At 35.9% G+C, this 17,748-nt stretch overlaps 5 protein-coding genes across 6 annotated transcripts; all 5 read left to right on the top strand.

Moving 5' to 3' along the window:
* The first annotated feature begins 316 nt into the window (after window positions 1-316).
* LOC132791988 (uncharacterized) lies at window positions 317-9,449 on the top strand. Of its 2 annotated transcripts, none has more exons than XM_060801167.1 (8): window positions 317-867; window positions 1,927-2,752; window positions 3,907-4,615; window positions 6,604-6,718; window positions 7,336-7,561; window positions 8,161-8,338; window positions 8,400-8,536; window positions 8,603-9,449. In XM_060801167.1, exons 2-8 carry the CDS (start codon window positions 2,185-2,187, stop codon window positions 8,725-8,727), a joined length of 2,058 nt encoding a protein of 685 aa, XP_060657150.1. In that variant the 5' UTR covers window positions 317-867; window positions 1,927-2,184; the 3' UTR covers window positions 8,728-9,449. The 2 variants fall into 2 exon arrangements, with proteins under 2 accessions (XP_060657150.1, XP_060657149.1); XM_060801166.1 differs by having other exon boundaries at window positions 1,805-2,752.
* Window positions 9,450-9,932: 483 nt separating this feature from the next.
* LOC132792251 (collagenase-like) lies at window positions 9,933-10,894 on the top strand. The gene is made up of 2 exons (XM_060801525.1): window positions 9,933-10,178; window positions 10,236-10,894. Exons 1-2 carry the CDS (start codon window positions 9,952-9,954, stop codon window positions 10,783-10,785), a joined length of 777 nt encoding a protein of 258 aa, XP_060657508.1. The 5' UTR covers window positions 9,933-9,951; the 3' UTR covers window positions 10,786-10,894.
* A 1,859-nt stretch (window positions 10,895-12,753) lies between these two features.
* LOC132788259 (collagenase-like) lies at window positions 12,754-13,384 on the top strand. The gene is made up of 2 exons (XM_060795590.1): window positions 12,754-13,013; window positions 13,072-13,384. The coding sequence occupies exons 1-2, from the start codon at window positions 12,754-12,756 to the stop codon at window positions 13,382-13,384; spliced, it is 573 nt and encodes a 190-aa protein (XP_060651573.1).
* A 2,127-nt stretch (window positions 13,385-15,511) lies between these two features.
* On the top strand, window positions 15,512-16,434 carry LOC132791937 (collagenase-like). Its single transcript, XM_060801071.1, has 2 exons — window positions 15,512-15,774; window positions 15,834-16,434. Exons 1-2 carry the CDS (start codon window positions 15,518-15,520, stop codon window positions 16,372-16,374), a joined length of 798 nt encoding a protein of 265 aa, XP_060657054.1. The 5' UTR covers window positions 15,512-15,517; the 3' UTR covers window positions 16,375-16,434.
* Window positions 16,435-16,797: 363 nt separating this feature from the next.
* On the top strand, window positions 16,798-17,710 carry LOC132788258 (collagenase-like). Its single transcript, XM_060795589.1, has 2 exons — window positions 16,798-17,096; window positions 17,155-17,710. The coding sequence occupies exons 1-2, from the start codon at window positions 16,858-16,860 to the stop codon at window positions 17,708-17,710; spliced, it is 795 nt and encodes a 264-aa protein (XP_060651572.1). The 5' UTR covers window positions 16,798-16,857.
* The last annotated feature ends 38 nt before the right edge of the window (window positions 17,711-17,748 follow it).

Here is a 17,748-nt window from a genome sequence, read left to right as displayed (position 1 = left end):
AAATATTAAATTTATAAAATAATTAAGAATAAATCTTAAAATTTCTCGAATGAAACTCACCACTTTCCTCCCCTTTTGAGTGCACTGCTTTGCCAACATTTCGACCTAAACGCACCCCTCACAAATTCGGAGTGCCGTAACTCAACAAACTCAACGTGGAAAGCTTCGTTCGTGTCACTTTTCCCCTGGCGAAAGCCGAGCATCTAGACGACGCAGAGATTTCGCTGTTTTGACAGCTTCGGCAAGAGTCAACAACAATTCAAATTCAACAATATACTGATTTGGATGCCTTCAGAAGGACAGTCATAAACGAAGTGTAACGGCGTGTTGACGTTTCTCAAATGCGCACCGGTAGAACGAACTAAATCAAAGACCAAAAAGAACCATCTAACCATCCAACGACTCTATGCTAACACACAGTATATTTGAATCGAACAAATCGAAAAACTTGCGTGTAATCTCAACTATTTCAATACCGTTTTGTCGGCTTCTAGTTTCGTGTAAATAAAAAGCGAAGCAAAACTTTCGCTTTTTGCTGTGAAATGAAATGCTAATTTTTTGGCCATAAACGGAAGAGATCCCAAAAAAAAAAAAGTAAAATGTTCAACATATTCTATTTGTCGAGTGCAAAACTTTTTGGTTGTTACCAAGTTCGAAACCGTAACGCAGAAATTTAAAGCGCTTTAAGCAAACGCCCAGAACGTCGAGAAGTCCTCGAGTTCGAGAAACAGGGCGTAGCTACTCTTGTGGTCTTAATGCCTGACACACAAAAAATTATTAAAAAAATAAAATAAATAAAAAAGTAAAAAGCGAAACCAAGAAATTGTGTGGTGTTAGTGAAATTGTATCTTTGGGATACTTAAGCGTGTATGTAACTAGATACAAATACCAAATTGAACAAAGTGACTTTTCTCCACTCTGTTGTTTCATCCCTTTTATGGCGTTAATTTACATTTTTACTTCTGTATAGTATAGAACATATGCGATTTGTGTTTCTGATTGAATGGACAGCTGCTTGATGTATGTTGACTTTTATAATCCAACAAATCTGAATAGTCGCATTCGCATACAGAAGCAGGCGCTTCATTATGAATGCAACAAAATAACAACAGCGTCATGCTCTCTTATAGAGTTTGTTTGTTTGTTGCCCCAGTAATGGCGTACACAAGCACAGGAAAAAGTAACAAAAAAAAGCTGCCAAAAAAGTAGTTTATGCAAAGAGGTTTAGCTGTCACATTGAGTCGAACACATGTCTGTCTGTTGCACCTACTATACGGGTATTTGGGGCATGTAAGCGCTGCTTTATTTGTCTTGTCGAAGATTTAATACTCTGTCATAATATAGTAGTAGTTGAGTAGTAATAGCAATAGTAGTAGTGACTCTCTAACGGAAGAAACTGTATTCAGCTTGAAATATGGGTTTATGGCCTCGTAAATGTTTCTTGCAATGCGTGACGAAATTATTATAGCTAGCACGGGGTTATAAAAATCCAAAAGGAATAAAGTAGCGAAAGTGAAGGCTTTAACTGTGCTTTAAACAAGCCATAGATTTGTTAACAATAATTGCGAATTGCAGTAAAAATACATTGCCTATTTTTGGGAGGATTGCAGTGAAAAAACATTTCCTGCTTTTAGGCTGAAATCAGTAAACGAGGCTGTGTAAATGCATTGCCTACTTTTAGGGTGAGACCTGTAAATGGATTTATTATCCTCGCTAATTATCGCTGCACGCATTTTTAGGGGTGGCTCATTAAATCGGATTTATTTCAGCCTAGTAAACTAAAATAATTATTACTTGCATTTAGGCAACAAAAAAAGAATTAATTAAACTAAAAAACGAGAGTGAAAAAAACCATAAAAACGAAAAACAATAAAAACACATAGTTCAACTAAAAATGTAAATGCAAAATATGCCTAATTAATTTAGTAACAGTGGGCGCAAATGAAATTGTAATGCAAAATCAAACAAATGCAATTTACAAGTAATAAGCAATTATCAATGCAACCATAATCGAAACAAAATCTAAACAAAAAAGCAATAAAAACGAAAAAAAAAAAAAATTGGAAAATAACGAGTGAAAAGCGTGGTTGCAGAGAGACAGAGAGCTAGATAAACAAGCTCGATGCAGTTAGTGAAATGTGTTTTAGTTAAAGCAAATTCCACGCCGGAATTCACAATTGCAAAATGCGTTTAAATGCCACAACAACAGCAGCAACAACAACACGCAAATCAACAACAACAACAACAACAAAAACAAAACCAAAAGCAAAAACAGAACAGACGCTTCAAGCTTCCACAACGCGATCAACGTCAACGTCAGTGTCAACAATAAAAAGCCGCGACAAGTGCAATATTGAATCTTTTATATGCAATTTAATACAATTATTTATACTAACAACAAGTATAATGTGCATGGCTAATGCCATTGGCAGTGGATTGCTGCGGGTCCAGGCTCAGTCCCAGACACAGACGCAGACATCGGCAGCCACAGGAGGAGAAGGGAGCAGCAACATGGATGCGTTTAGTGGTCAGCAACAGCAATTTGATGAGCTGCTGCCACCGCCGCCAGAGTTGGCCACGACAGCAGCACCCTTTCAATTTTCAACTGCTGCTGCCAGTCACACACAAACACAAACACACTCACACACACACACGCACTCGCACACACATCAGCATCAGCATCAACATCAGCATCAACATCCACACAGTCACACACACATGCAGGCGGCAACAACGTTACGTGTTAGTTACGGTAAGTGCCAGCGTACCTCAATTGTGCGGTTATCTGACTGATAGAAGAATGTGAAATGTAATTGGGCAACATGCCACACCCTAACCACGCCCATAGCCACCACATAGCCCCATTGTACGTGCGCCCTTGAACTAACTTTCCAATAAGTCAGACAAGTCGGAGCACTTGCCAATTGGAAGAATGCTGCTGTTGAGTCGAACTTAAACCTCACACAGAATTCCTTTAAAATTAAATTTTGTCAGCTTCCTTTTAACCCAGTCGCGAGCGCGTAACTTTGTCCTTACCACCGACACGGCAAGAGAGATAGAGAACTCTTAACACAAGACGGAATTTATAAGGAATCCTTTTGTCATTCGCCACACACACACATACATTACACTTTTCTGTAGTTTATAAAGAAGTTCCGTTACGTTTCGTTCCGCTGCGTTCCGTTTCGACTGTTGTGGGAAATTAAAGAAAGCATCATGTGTTAAACACAAGTAATAAATACAAAAAATGAGATCATTGATGTGTGCCATGTTATTTATAGACTCATTAATCTCAAGTCATTTCTTTTTTCGTAAAGCTTGTGATATATATAAGTATATATTTACTTTTCTTCTGGTTTGCTACAAAAATCGAGACAGCTTTAACCTAACACGAACACAGTTGACCCCCCAAAAAGAATGAAAGAAAAAACGAAAAGCGTTCCCGTCAATGTTGTTACTTTATTAGAACATATTAATCACAAGGCTGTTAGCCAAAGAAGACAGCAAAAGTCGTGCCATAAATACCCTAAAGAGGGCATGCAAAAAATGGAAGCAAAAGCAATCTCTGTTATTTGTCAATATACTCGTAGTCTGTGGCAAATCACATGCCCGCATAATCAATTTATATAAAGTATTCCCCATTTAATTTACAATATCAAATGCAATAAACTACTAATCCTACCGAGACACAGTCGCCACATCACTTCTCATATTTGTTGAAGCATACTTTTGCGCGCAACTGAAAATTGAATTCACTTCGCTGCCCCAGAAACTGTGATACACAATGTGCTATTAGCTAGGGTATAAGAGCGCAAGTGGACTGACATATTTTATACCATGTACTGCGAGTAGCACGCCAATGTCCTCAAACTCAATTTACTGTTGTCTTTCATTATTGCGACACAGATTCCAATGAAATCGATAATTCCTATGCCATTGCTGCCGCGGAAGCAGCTGCGGCTGAAGCAGATGATGTCGACTCTGATGCTGATGCTGATGCCGATGCCGATTCAGATGCTGATGACGTTGAAACAGTCGCCGATGATTACGTCATTGCGTTGGGACATGGCCAGAACACAACGAAAGAGAAAAATGACAGAGCAACGGCAACAACATCGACAACAACAGCAGCAGTAACAACAATACCAGCAGAAGCAGCAGCGAATGGAAAGCACCTAATGAATGCAAAAACACAAGATTTATTATCCTTATCGCAGCTGAGTTCACATCAAACATCAACTGCGCCACACGAGAAGAACGCATCAAGTCTGAAAAACTCCCTCAGCAGCAGCGGCAGCGGCAGCAGTAGCGGTGGCGCCTCATCTGGCGGCAACTTCCAGCAAATTGGCTCGCAACGAGTCAATGGCAACGTTTCGCCTACAGCTGCTGCTGCGTCACCAGCTCACAATGTTAGCTCCAACGGCCAACAGGTTGCAGTCAATGGTAGCTCAATAGCGCCCACCTTATCCACATCCACCTCCAATGTCCGAACGTCGGCCAAGAAGGTGGATAGCAAATTCATTTTGCCCAAGCAGCAGAAAACCGATGCTCCCATGCTCAACTATATCTTCGACACGTTCTCGTCGGCTAACAAGCATCATCATCACGATCAAAGGTAAGCTTAAATTGAAGAATCCTTAAAGATTAGTGCAAATATGCTTAAGTCACAAATTCATGCGTCGCAAGTATATTATTAAGATATGATATAAAAATATTATGCGAACTACTAAACTATACAAGAATTTATTCTAATTAGGCAATTTTAAAATTCATAAATAACTTTGTATACTTATTTCACTAAAAAATAATTTGTATTATATTGAAGTATATTTATATATATTTATACTTTATGACAATCCATTCCCTGTATAATATTTGTAATAATGTCTTAGCTATTAATAAAGTCAATTTCATTCTATAAATAAGACACATACTACTGTGGGCAAAAAGAAAGGTTAATTTGTTTGTAAAATGAAAAATCTGTATTTATTCTTCTAAATCAATATCATGCCCTTCAAAGTAATCCCCTCCCGATAAAATACACTTGTGCACACTTTTTTTCCTATCCTCGAAACATGCCAAATAGTCCCTTTTCGGTATAGCCTTCAGTGCCTTCTTCGATTTAGCTTTTATCTCCTCAATCGACTCGAAACGCGTTCTCCGAAGTGGTCTCTTCAGTTTTGAGAATAGTCAGAAGTCACACGGTGCCAAATCAGGCGAATACGGTGGTTGTGGAACGATATGCCTCGAATTTTTGGCGAAATGGTCAAGAAAAACGTGTACAGAAATTGGTCGTTTTTGGTACCAAACGAGATTGGACATTTCGTAGGCCCAAATGGTCTTTCAAAATGGTTTTCACAGATCTTTCTGATATTGCGATCATATCAGTAAGGTCTCTAATAGTCAACCGACGATTTTTGAATCCACTTCATTGACGTGTTGGTCATGTGTTGACGTCGATTGTCGTCCGAAGCGCTCCAAGTCATAAACACGTCCTCGACCCTCTTTGAAGTCTTTATACCACTTAAAAACATTTTTTTTGTGACATGGCAGAATCACCAAAGGTCTTCCGCAACATCCTCAACGTTTCTGCAGACGAAATTTCATTCGGCAAACAAAATTTGATGGCACTTCTCATTCAGACATTGTAAAAAATCGAAAAATGCACTCTTGGTCGTTTGGAAAACACAAGCGTAAATATATTTCTGATAATGACATTCATATGAAATTTTGCCCAGATATCATCAACAGTCTTGCCAACTTAAGAAAAAAAGAATTAGGCCGAATTGTTAGGCCCGTGAAGTTTAAATTGAAAATTCACCTTACTTTTTGCCCACAGTAGTATCTAAAGAATTAATACAATTAGTTTCTATCTTGCTGAATAATAAAATGTTCTGGTCAGTATTAATTTAAAAACAAAATGTACCATTCACATAGTATTTTTCTAAGAAGACTTTTAAACAATTCAAACACATAAATTGAACATTCCACTCCACAAATTTTCACATTTATTAAATATAAATACAAAGGATTAAGCCTTTTATCAACCTAATCACCACTTTACCTGTACAGTATTAAATATGCTAGATAATAAATGTGTGGATATTCACTTATCAACCTCCTAATTGGTATATAATACCAGTAGTTTTGTCTAATTACAGTCACATCATTGTAGTAAATATACTTATTATTTAATTTTACTTCGCGGATAGACTGCAATTATCCTAGGTTCACTTAATTTCCACAACTATTCAACTGTAAAGAGATATTTATATTTCATTCGAGTAACTCCCACTTCAATTGCGGCTTGCCTCAACTTGTGGCAATAATAGCTGGTCTTACACAGAGTCCTTGAGAGTATGTTATATACTTACTCACTTGCAACTTTAGTTTTTTAAGACCATCGTCGGCAACAATAAACATAAGGCATAAAGGGAAACAATATCCGACTACTGTCTAGGCTCACACCCCCCTCACCCTCCTCACACACATTAAGTACACCTGCTGACCAATAAAACTGCATACCATCCACAAGTATTCTCTGTCTGTGTGTGTGCGTTTCGCTTATTCGTTTTTCATTTTCATTTGGCTTTTCCCTTACAGGTATGGGCCGCACTTTGAGGACGTGCAGCGCGTTGGACAACCAACAAATATGACTGTTCAGGCGGGGAGCAGCATTCATTTAAATTGCAGAATTTCATTGCTGCAAGATAAGACTGTAAGCATATCCATACTTAAATATTACATTTACTCACCTGTTTGTGCCCAGTTAAGTAGATATTACAAACAGGCATTAAAACACGCTGCTTGAAATGAAATGCAGAATTAAGTTTATGCTAGTGTCTAAACTATTTATTACTTAAAAGAAATACCATGTTTTTGATACCTTAAAACTACATCAGATGAATATGAAAATATATTTGAGAACTTTTAAATTTGTTTGTGAATGTTGAGAAAGAGAAAACTTCACTATTATCGTTAGAAAGAGTAAGAAATAGTTAAAAAGCTTATATGATAAATGGGAGATAAAGAAATGCTTCTTCAAATATTTATTGTAGTTGGGGATTTGTTTGAAATTTTACAATTTTAAAATATGCCAAATAGAAAGAAGAAATTTTAAGATATTTATATTTATGTTTATGTGCCAAATATGAAAATACTACACATAATCTGACAAGGTACTAAATTTACTTGTTAGTTAAATTAAAATACACTCTTAAATGTCTTGAAAATGAAATAAACTTGTTAAACACTTAAAAAGCCAGCACTAGGTCAGAAAAAGTCTTTAAAGCAATGTCCTCAATTTAAGCATAACGTTATAAATATTTACGGCAGGTCTCTTGGGTGCGACGTAGTGCGCAGAACGAGGAAAATGGATTGGATCTGCTGACAGTGGGTCTGCATGCTTATACGGGCGATAAGCGCTATAAGATGGAGTTTCAGTATCCCAACAATTGGCGTCTGAAAATTATAAATGTTAAAAAGGATGACGAGGCGACATACGAATGCCAAATCTCAACGCATCCGCCCCGCGTCATACAAATAAATCTGCATGTGAATGGTAAGCGAAAGAATTTCCGTACTTACAAGTATAATATTTAGTACTTTCATGTGTTTTATGGTATATTGGTATATTAATATTCCACAATATTAAGGCAATTGTTAATATAGTATATTAAATTCAACTTCTATTCAAGAAACAGTTGGATTAATACTTTGTATATTAAATATAATATTATTTCTTAAATTAGATACTTTAGTGTTTGTTTTGAATTTGTTATAGTATATTAAATATACAAAAGAAACAATGCAATTGGTAATATAATATATGTTAAATTTATTATTGTTTCCTATATTCGATATTTTCATGTGTCTAGCGAATATGTTATATTATTATTATTATATATTGAATATACACCAAAAATGAGTGAAATTTTTAATATAGTCACATGTATCAAATACTGCATAGTAAATTTGTAGAAAAAGTATATTAATATGTATTAATATTTATTTTTATTAAATTTTAATTGACTTTAATGTACCATATTAACATTATTGCATTCAATTTTTGAAATATTAAATATAACGCCAGAAATGCTGTTTGAAATATTATTGAATTATTTGAAATTTTTCTCTTATTTCCTCTCTATACCTTTCAAGCTCCCAAAGTGATGATTGTGGATGAGTATGGAGATCCTTTGCAGGAGAAGTACTATGAGATTGACTCCACGCTGCAATTGTCGTGCGTGGTACGCAATGTGGCCATGACCAGCTCGGTGGTATTCTGGAAGCACAGCGAGAATGTGCTCAACTACGATGTGACACGCGGTGGAGTTAGGTAGGCTATGCTCTGTACTCTAAAGAGATTATATCTTAACCCAGTGAATATCTAACTTTAGTGTCAAGACCGAACTGATGGAAGATGGCGCCAATTCGACATTGTTCATTGCGAAAATTCACAAGGCTGATTCCGGCAATTACACCTGTTCCATTAGCGAGTTCCAGAACTTTACCATTGTGGTGCACATACTGAATGGTAAGTTCGATGGATCCACTTTTTGGTACTTCACTTCAGATTAACTTTATGGTTTTCCCGTTGCAGGGGAGAGTTTTGCGGAGCTGCATCACGGCGCTGCCGGAGTTGGGGCACGTGCAACGTGGCAATATATAATCGGATTGTACGTTTCTCTATTGCTGCTGCGTTGGCTTCGCTGCAGCAGTAGGTAAAGTTTAACAAAATGAGCACAAGACGCCTAACTTTATCTAAGTAACACAGCTATAATTAATAATAAAATTAAAAAGAAACAAAAAAAGAAACTGAATAATTAGGCTCCTTATGTACATTTTTGTTAATTAATTGTAAAGATTTTTTGGTGGCGGTGAGTTATTAGAAATAACTAAAAACTAAACGAAATAAGTTCAAACGTAAAACTGAATTGTTATCCATAAGCAACTAGTCTAAGTAAAATGCCTATAGATATGATGAATGAAACACTCTCGTTTGATATTCGTTAGCATCAATTTGTACATGTAAAAGCACACATAAAGTTAATAATAGTTGTAAGTCGAAATATGCAAAAGATGCCAACGAATTTCCATAGAACAATTTTGAACTACACGTAATTATAATCAAATTAATGAGAAAAACGAATAACAAATAAACAATGGACACGCATATGAGAATAAAAAAAGAGAGAATTAAATAAATAAATACAGGAATGTAAGATAACATATGAAACTGCTGTGGGATGGCTTTTATAAATACATAAACTAACGTAAAATACATATTGTAAGCCACAGGATACACACCCACACACACAAACACAACTACACACACACACTGAAACACAGAGTCAAAGTCGCAGAACTATTTGAAGCAGCGTAAACTTGTGTAATTTAATGCTTACAATATCTAGAACGTAAGCCGAGATATGATTAATAAATAAAACTACACAATGATGAAGTAAAGCATTTTATTATCAACGGTGTAAATATTTTTCCAATCTCTTTTTTGGCTTAAGAGGTAGTTGAAAATAATGCCATGATATACTAATGAGAAACAATTTATATTCGGCAACCAAATCAGCTCATCTAGAACTCAATTTTGCATTGTTTCTTTTTGGGATCCAAGAGAATAGAATTCAGAAGTAAACTATCATGGTGTTATTCAACTCGATGTTTAAAAAAATATTTTTATTTTACAGTATTAACTATAAATAAAATTATAGCATAACACTAAAAAGTGAATTAGCCTTCGACACATGTTAATTTATTAATATAATTTGCCCTTACATTTTGTATGTGGGCATGAGGGACACGATTAGCAAAATTTCTGTCACCAAATAACGAAATTCGATTAATTTTAATTTGAGCGATAAAAACCCGCACCTTTTATACTATAAAAGACGTTCATGAAATTATGTATGCTCATAGTCTTCAGAACGTTTCAACATGAAGCTGCTTATTGTATTTGCTTTGACTCTGGCCTACGTCTCGCTGGTTTCAACGGCATCTGTTCTTCAGGATCAAGCCGAGAATGTTGGCGTTATCCACGGACATGACGCTTCGCCTGGTCAGTTCCCCTATCAAGTTCAACTAATTAGCCCCAATGGATTTTCGTTTGGGGGCTCGTTGATTGGTCACGAATGGGTGCTGACTGCCGCCTCCTGTGCAAAGTTGTAAGTTCATCAGTTTTTTAGGAAATGTTTATTACTAACCGTGTCCTTTTTCTATAGTGTCAAGAATTTTACTGTTCACTTGGGCAGCATTCGGCGATCCGCGCCTCTAGTAACCCGCTTTGCGTCTGAGAAAGATATAATCATTCATCCAGGTTTTCATCCTAATTACATGTACAACGACATCGCACTTGTCCGTATTCCATATGTTGAGTACAGCAAAAACCTTCAACCCGTTAAGCTACCAAAGATCCAACCACACTATCAAACCTACGCTGGTTCTGAGGCTACCATTACAGGGTGGGGAGAAACCACGAATACTTCCACCACTGAACCCGAGATCCTTCAGTATGCTAATGTAAAGGTCATAAAGAACGTAGAGTGCAGGGCTAAAGCTCACATCATTGAATTTAATCAAATTTGTGCTTCGAGCGCCTCTGGTGCATTGCCGTGGTCCGGTGACGTTGGTGGACCATTGCTGGAGCTGCCAGGCTTGAGTCAGATTGGTATTACGTCCTTTTTAATAAACATGGAAGATAATATTGGTGGCTTCACCCGAGTAACTATTTACCTCGGCTGGATCAAGGAACATACCGGTCTTCTTTTGTAATACAGTTGGTGTGACTGTGATCGAATCTTTCCTTATAACTCTTTTATTGTTTATTATAAAAACCATACACATTGTAAAATTCGCAAATATAAAATAAAAGTGATGTAAGAGAAGAAAATATGATGTCTATATTAACTAAAATTGAAGACTAATTGAATTCTGCTCGACTACCCATTTTCTATAAAACCACAAATATATCAAAAATTATAAAATATACCTAATGTATGTATATATAGTACAGAGTACAAAATATATATATATATCAGATTGTCAGCCAAACAAAGACTAAAATGTAGGGCAAAAGTATTTCTTAAATAACTTCACAATTAAATATTCAGGAATCTTAAAGACTATATGTTGTTATTATTGGGAGACGGTCAAGAATATATATACTTTATGGGGTCCTTCTGCCTGTTTTTGCAGAGACAAAGTTATAATACCCTTCTACCCTATGGATAGCGGATATAAATACATAGTAGTGTAATCACTGGGTAACCCGATAAAACAAACTCGTGAAGGATATTACCATGAACATATATTGACAGACAATGATAGCCAATGTTTAAAAAAAATGAAGGTTGAATAAAAATATTGTTCATCCAAAACAAGTAAATCATATGAAATCCGTTAATAATCATATTACATATATATTGTAGGTATATGAAATAGACGAAACGCTTACTCTACTGCATTACCGTAAGAGCAGATTGTTTTAAAAATGAAATCAAATTCCATGTCAAGCTTGCTCAACACCCAGAAAATTCAATATCCGATAATAATAACATAATATGCATTATTGTTCATATGGGCGATTTTGTTTATGTGAATTCATAGAGCACTTTAGCATAACACAACTGTAATTGCCAAACGAAATAAAGAACTCAGATTAATTTTAAAATTTACGAAACGAACCCACATATGTGCACTTATTATTCAAGGTAGCCAGGTTGCCCCGCATTACATTTTGATTTATGTACATATATTAATTGTTATAAAAATATATTTTGCTTTGTTCCTTAAACCATGGAAAAATTACCAAAAATTACAAATACAATTAAAAAATAATTTAAAAACGAATTTAAAAAATTATGATGCTGATCATTTCTAAACTAAAAACTTATTGCTTTCGTACCTTCAAGAAAGAAACGCCAAACAATAATGCAATGATAATGTACCTAAAGCCTGATATACATTTCGTATTTCCTTTAAACACCTAGATATCAGAGCCTACAAAAGAAAGGTAAATTTTTGTAGACAGCCCTTGTTATTTTCATACGTTTATAAAGACTTTTACCTATAGACTTTTACCCACACCCACATTCGCCCTCGCAAATGGAATAGCAAGCGCAATTTGAAGCTAGAGTAACGATTTTTGATATATACAATCATCATACTGCCTTTTAATTGCGAGCAGATAAATATTTTATAAGCTATTTAATAAGTTATTTTATAAGAAAAGGTTTTAACGGCTGCTGATTCCGGTCTTCGTTTCTTTAATCTATGCTAAATTATGAATGTAATAGTTTTTTATATACCAAATATAGCCTTCTGTATTTGTTCTTAAAATTAATTTTAAATATTTTTGAAATAATACCCTGCTTTTTGGTTTTATTCAAAATGGATACATATCACAGTTGAGCACATTTGGGTGTAGCTTTCTTACTTATTGGTTATGAATAAAATGCAGTAGGCAATCTGAAATAAACATATCTTAAGAGCAAAGAGAAAAATAATACAGAAGTCAATGCTCACAATACTTTATTTGTTTTATTAATAGTCATTTTAACAATCTTAAAGTTTAAATATACATATATGCCCATAATAATCTGCGGGCTTAAAATTTATGTAGGAATGTGGGACACAATTAGTAAAAAAATGGCAAAACCAAATAAAAAATGAGATTAATTGTAATTTGAGCGATAAAAACCCGCACCTGTTATACAATAAAAGGCGTTCATGAAATTATGTATGCTCATAGTCTTCAGAACGTTTCAACATGAAGGTGCTTATTGTATTTGCTTTGAACTGGCCTACGTCTCGCTGGTTTCAACGGCATCTGTTCTTCAGGATCAAGCCGAGAATGTTGGCATTATCAACGGACATGACGCTTCACCTGGTCAGTTCCCCTATCAGGTCAAAGTAATGGCCGATAAAGGCCAACGGGCTAATTGTGGTGGCTCCTTGATTGACCACAATTGGGTTTTGACTGCCGCCAGCTGCATAGCAGAGTAAGTTGGAGAGTCCTTAACGAAACAGTTCTTAAATAATCATTTCTATTTCCTCTAGATCAGATCATGTTGCCGTTTTTTTGGGCAGTGTTAACAGCTCATCTGCTCCGGTCTTGCCCATAGTCAGTAAGAAAGACATCATCGAATTCAAGGACTTTAACGATTCTATACCTTCCGCTGATATCTCGCTTCTTCGCATTAAACATGTTGAATACAACAAAAAAACATTCAACCCGTTAAGTTACCGAAGATCCAATCACACTATCAAACCTACGCTGGTTCTGAGGCTATCATTACAGGCTGGGGAGACACCTTTAACGCTTCCAACCCAAAGCCCAAAATACTCCAATACGGTAAAGTCGAAATCATAAACAATACAGATTGCAGGGCTTTATATGGAGAAGTAATTTCCTCTGGCCTCATCTGCGCTTCGTCTGTCTCAGATGTAGCCCCATGGAACGGCGACGCTGGTGGCCCATTAGTGCAATTGCCCAGTTTGGTCCAAGTCGGTATAACCTCGTTTTACGCCCCCGATAACCAATTAGGATACCCTGCCATCTTCACCCGGGTTACCAGTTTGCTCGAGTGGATCAAGCATCACACCGGTCTCTCTTTGTAATCGCTGAATTCAATTTAACCTAAAGATGTTACCCATAAGGGGGCTAACTAATCAATATATCATATATATATTTAAAGTTGCAACTCCGCCGTGCGAATTAAATAAATAAATATTGATATTGCATACACATATTTCTTAAACATATTACTATATTATAAGCGATGCGATAGACTCCTCCAAGACGATAGACTCCTCCAAGACAATACTAGCAATAGTTTTAATACCAACTACCCATAGGGTAGAAGGCCAAGACGATCTAGCCATATCCGTCTGTTCGTATAAAACACTGGATCTCAGATAGTATAACAGATAGAGCTCTAGACAGCATTTGTTATGTTTGCACGCAGATCAAGTTTGCTTAAACATCCAACAAAAATCGAATAACAACCGTAATTTTAAGGCTAGAGCAAATTTTTGTATATACAATAATAACTATAGTGATTGTGATTCCTGATTTGGAATCAGATAAAAATTGTCGAAGTTATTAAGGAAATAGTTTTGTATAACGCCTACTTTCTAGAATGTAGTACCATATCAATATACCAAATATATAATTTGTCACATTTTTATTTTTATGATATATTATTTTCGTACCCAAAAAACCAAAATAAATAATATATGGGTAATTCTCTGATTGATGTCGCGCGCGACCATTTTTATAGTAAAAAAAAAACATAAACTGAAACAATTTTAAAAATAAAAAAAAGTTATTCTTATAGCTCTATTTTATTACTTTAATAGGAGCTAAGAATGGTTTTGGAATTTGTTTTTATATCCGCTACCCATAGGGTAGAAGGGTATTATAACTTTGTGCCGGCAGGAAATGTATGTAACAGGTAGAAGGAGGCATCTCCGACCCTATAAAGTATATATATTCTTGATCAGCGTCAACAGCCGAAACGATCAAGCCATGTCCGTCTGTCCGTCTGTGTGTCTGTGTGTCTGTCCGTCCGTCCGTATGAACACCTAGATCTCAGAGACTATAAGAGATAGCATTTGTTATGTTTGCACGCAGATCAAGTTTGTTTCAAATTTTTGCCACGCCCACTTCCGCCCCCGCAAATCAAAAAAATCGAATAACAAGCGTAATTTTAAAGCTAGAGTTTTGGTATATATAATAATTATTATAGTAGTTATGATTCCTGATTCAGATACAAATTGTCGAAGTTATTAAAGAAATACTTTTGTATGGGCAAAAACGCCTACTTTCTAGGGGTCTTAGTTGCCTTGGCTGACAATCTGATATATTGTGCCGTCTATGGTATATTTTGAATGCGGTACTATATCGATATACCAAATATACCATATGGTATATTTTTAGTATTTTCCAGTATATTCAGTATTTTTTGAGAAAAATACCGCAAAATATATTTCTTTTATTCAAAATGGGTAGCGGGTATCTCACAGTCGAGTACACTCGACTGTAGCTTTCTTACTTGTTCTGTTTTGTTTTCTGTTCTAACAATTTCAAAAATTAACAACTTCGTACGCAAACCAAAAAATGAACGAATTTATATATTTTATCGTAAAACAGAACAAGTTCCTAAAATCAATCTTATCTTAGTGTTAATCTAAAGCTTTAAGAATAACTCTCATTTATTTTTTAAATTGTTTTAGTTTAAGGTTTTTTTCACCGTAAAGACGGTCGCACGCGACAAATTCCGTCATTCAAATTCCCATATATAATATTATTAGTGGTATTAAGTAGCTTGATATTTATACACATTTATGTCGATCATGTGAGCTTGCTAGCATACAGCTAATATTGTTAAACCGAAGAAAGACCTTGAATTTACATTCCAGCGATAAGTCATGCCTACCTACGACATGCTATAAAAGGCGTTGGTAAAATTAGTTACTCTCATAGTCCTCAAAACGGTTGAACATGAAAGCGCTCGTTGTATTTGCTTTGGCCTTGGTCTACGTCTCGGCATCGGTTCATGAAGATCAACCCGATATTTATCATTATAATGAGCTACAGGATATTTCCAATGTTGAAATCATCAACGGACATAACGCTTCGCTCGGTAAGTTTCCCTATCAAGTCAGACTATTTATCAAGACAAGCAAAAAATGTATCGGATGCAGTGGTTTGTTGATAAACCACAATTGGGTCCTGACTGCCGCCCACTGCACGAACGGGTAAATGAAAAAAGCTTAAAAAAAAATGCTTGTTACCTCATCCTACTAATTTTTTCTAGTTCCAATTCTGTCGTAGTGCTATTGGGAGGCATTGAAAGTTCTGATTTCCGGGCGAAATTCTTAGTCAAATCAAAATACATAATCATCCACGAAGATTGGGATGATCAATTCAACGACATCTCACTTATCAGGATTCCATACATTAAATACTCACGATACATTAAACCTGTCAATCTACCGAAAATTCAACGATACTATAAGACTTACGTTGGTTTTAAGGCTATCGCTACCGGCTGGGGAAGAACATCGAATGCTTCTAACTCAAGTCCCGAAATACTTCAGTACGGTACAGTAAATATCGTTAACAACAAAAACTGCAGCAATTCTTTTTACTTCTTAACTTCTTCCCAAATGTGCACTTCCGACTCGAAAATATCTCTTTGCTTAGGCGACTCCGGTGGCCCATTGGTGATATTGCCCAGCAAGGTCCAGGTCGGAATAGCGTCCTTCGTTTCAAAAGGTTGCTCTAATCCCAATGGCTTCACCCGCGTAACTAGTTTCCTTAAATGGATCAAGCGCCATACCGGTCTGCCTTTGTAATCTGATAACAAATAAATATGTTCAAATTAGAATAAGTCAAATCTAAAAAAAATCTGGGTAATGCTCGATTCCAAGATTAGAATTCGAATTGAAGCGGACATACTTAAGTTTGTTATTGCAAAAAACTAATATTACTTTAGCTAACTTAAAGTGACCTATGTTAATAAATAACAAGGAAATAAATAAATAATTGACAGTTATTAAAGTATTCTTCAATATAAACTGAAATAAAAATAATTTTCTTCATGTTTAAATATATTATGTGTGTTACGAGTTGCGATAATGCATTAACAGCTCAAATCTGAACTTGCAGCTGATAAGCGAACCTTTTCATCCCGAGCTGATTTTTTTCAGCAAAAGCTAATTTTTATTATTTTTATAACCATGTAAGTCACATAGATTAGTATGTTTTGTTAAAATCGCAGCACCAAATACACAAATTAGATTCAATTTTTACTCTTATTGTATTCAGAGGAGGACAAAATGCAGGAGTTGTTTATATTTGCTGTGACCATGGCATATGTCTCGGCATCGGCTTATCAAGATCAACCTGAAATTGATAATAGTTCCAATATTGGCAACATGCACGGACGTAATGCTTTGCCCTGTCAATTTCCCTATCAAGTCAGACTTTTGCTGAAGAAAGACCAAGAACGTGCTTACTGCGGCGGCTCTTTGATTGATCACCGTTGGGTTCTGACAGCCGGCAGCTGCACAGTCGAGTAAGTGGAAAACTTTTTAATAAAATGATTCTTAAAATGTAATTCCTATTTTTTCTAGCGCCGATAATGTCACCGTTCAGTTGAGTAGTCAGAACTCAAGCCCATATATGACGCACATAGTCAACAAGAAAGACATCATCGTATTCAAGGACTTTAACGATTCTATACCTTTCGCTGATATTTCACTAATTCGCATTCCATATGTTGAATACAACAAAAACATTCAACCCGTTAAGCTACCGACGATCCAACCACAATTTCAAACCTACGCTGATTCTGAGGTTGTCATTACAGGCTGGGAAAATACCTTTAATGCTTCCAACCCAGATGGCGAAATACTCCATTACGCTATATTAAAAATTATAAACGACACAGATTGCAGGACAATATATGGAGAAATAATTTCCTCTGCCCTCATCTGCGCTTCGACCACCTCGGATATATCCCCATGGATAGGCGACTCTGGTGCACCATTGCTGCAATTGCCAAGTTTGGTCCAGATTGGTATAACTTCGTTTCATACCCCTGATAACCAATTAGGATACACCGCTGGTTTCACCCGCGTGACTAGTTTTCTTGAGTGGATCAAGCACCAAACAAGCCTCACTTTGTAATCGAATATTTTTAAATAAAACTTACTCTATTAAATCAA

Source organism: Drosophila nasuta, chromosome 3 (assembly GCF_023558535.2).
Source record: "Drosophila nasuta strain 15112-1781.00 chromosome 3, ASM2355853v1, whole genome shotgun sequence".
Lineage (NCBI taxonomy): Eukaryota > Metazoa > Arthropoda > Insecta > Diptera > Drosophilidae > Drosophila > Drosophila nasuta.
This window is presented reverse-complemented; position numbering and strand designations above follow the sequence as displayed.

Bases quoted from the DNA above. Each gene is read 5' to 3' on its own strand.
- LOC132788258 (XM_060795589.1), top strand. From the start codon at position 16,858: ATGCAGGAGTTGTTTATATTTGCTGTGACCATGGCATATGTCTCGGCA. The intron at 17,097-17,154 runs GTAAGTGGAAAA...TATTTTTTCTAG, and splicing joins GCCGGCAGCTGCACAGTCGA to CGCCGATAATGTCACCGTTC.
- LOC132788259 (XM_060795590.1), top strand. From the start codon at position 12,754: ATGCTCATAGTCTTCAGAACGTTTCAACATGAAGGTGCTTATTGTATT. The intron at 13,014-13,071 runs GTAAGTTGGAGA...TATTTCCTCTAG, and splicing joins GCCGCCAGCTGCATAGCAGA to ATCAGATCATGTTGCCGTTT.
- LOC132792251 (XM_060801525.1), top strand. From the start codon at position 9,952: ATGAAGCTGCTTATTGTATTTGCTTTGACTCTGGCCTACGTCTCGCTG. The intron at 10,179-10,235 runs GTAAGTTCATCA...CTTTTTCTATAG, and splicing joins GCCGCCTCCTGTGCAAAGTT to TGTCAAGAATTTTACTGTTC.
- LOC132791937 (XM_060801071.1), top strand. From the start codon at position 15,518: ATGAAAGCGCTCGTTGTATTTGCTTTGGCCTTGGTCTACGTCTCGGCA. The intron at 15,775-15,833 runs GTAAATGAAAAA...AATTTTTTCTAG, and splicing joins GCCGCCCACTGCACGAACGG to TTCCAATTCTGTCGTAGTGC.
- LOC132791988 (XM_060801167.1), top strand. From the start codon at position 2,185: ATGCGTTTAAATGCCACAACAACAGCAGCAACAACAACACGCAAATCA. The intron at 6,719-7,335 runs GTAAGCATATCC...TATTTACGGCAG, and splicing joins CATTGCTGCAAGATAAGACT to GTCTCTTGGGTGCGACGTAG. The intron at 7,562-8,160 runs GTAAGCGAAAGA...ATACCTTTCAAG, and splicing joins AATAAATCTGCATGTGAATG to CTCCCAAAGTGATGATTGTG.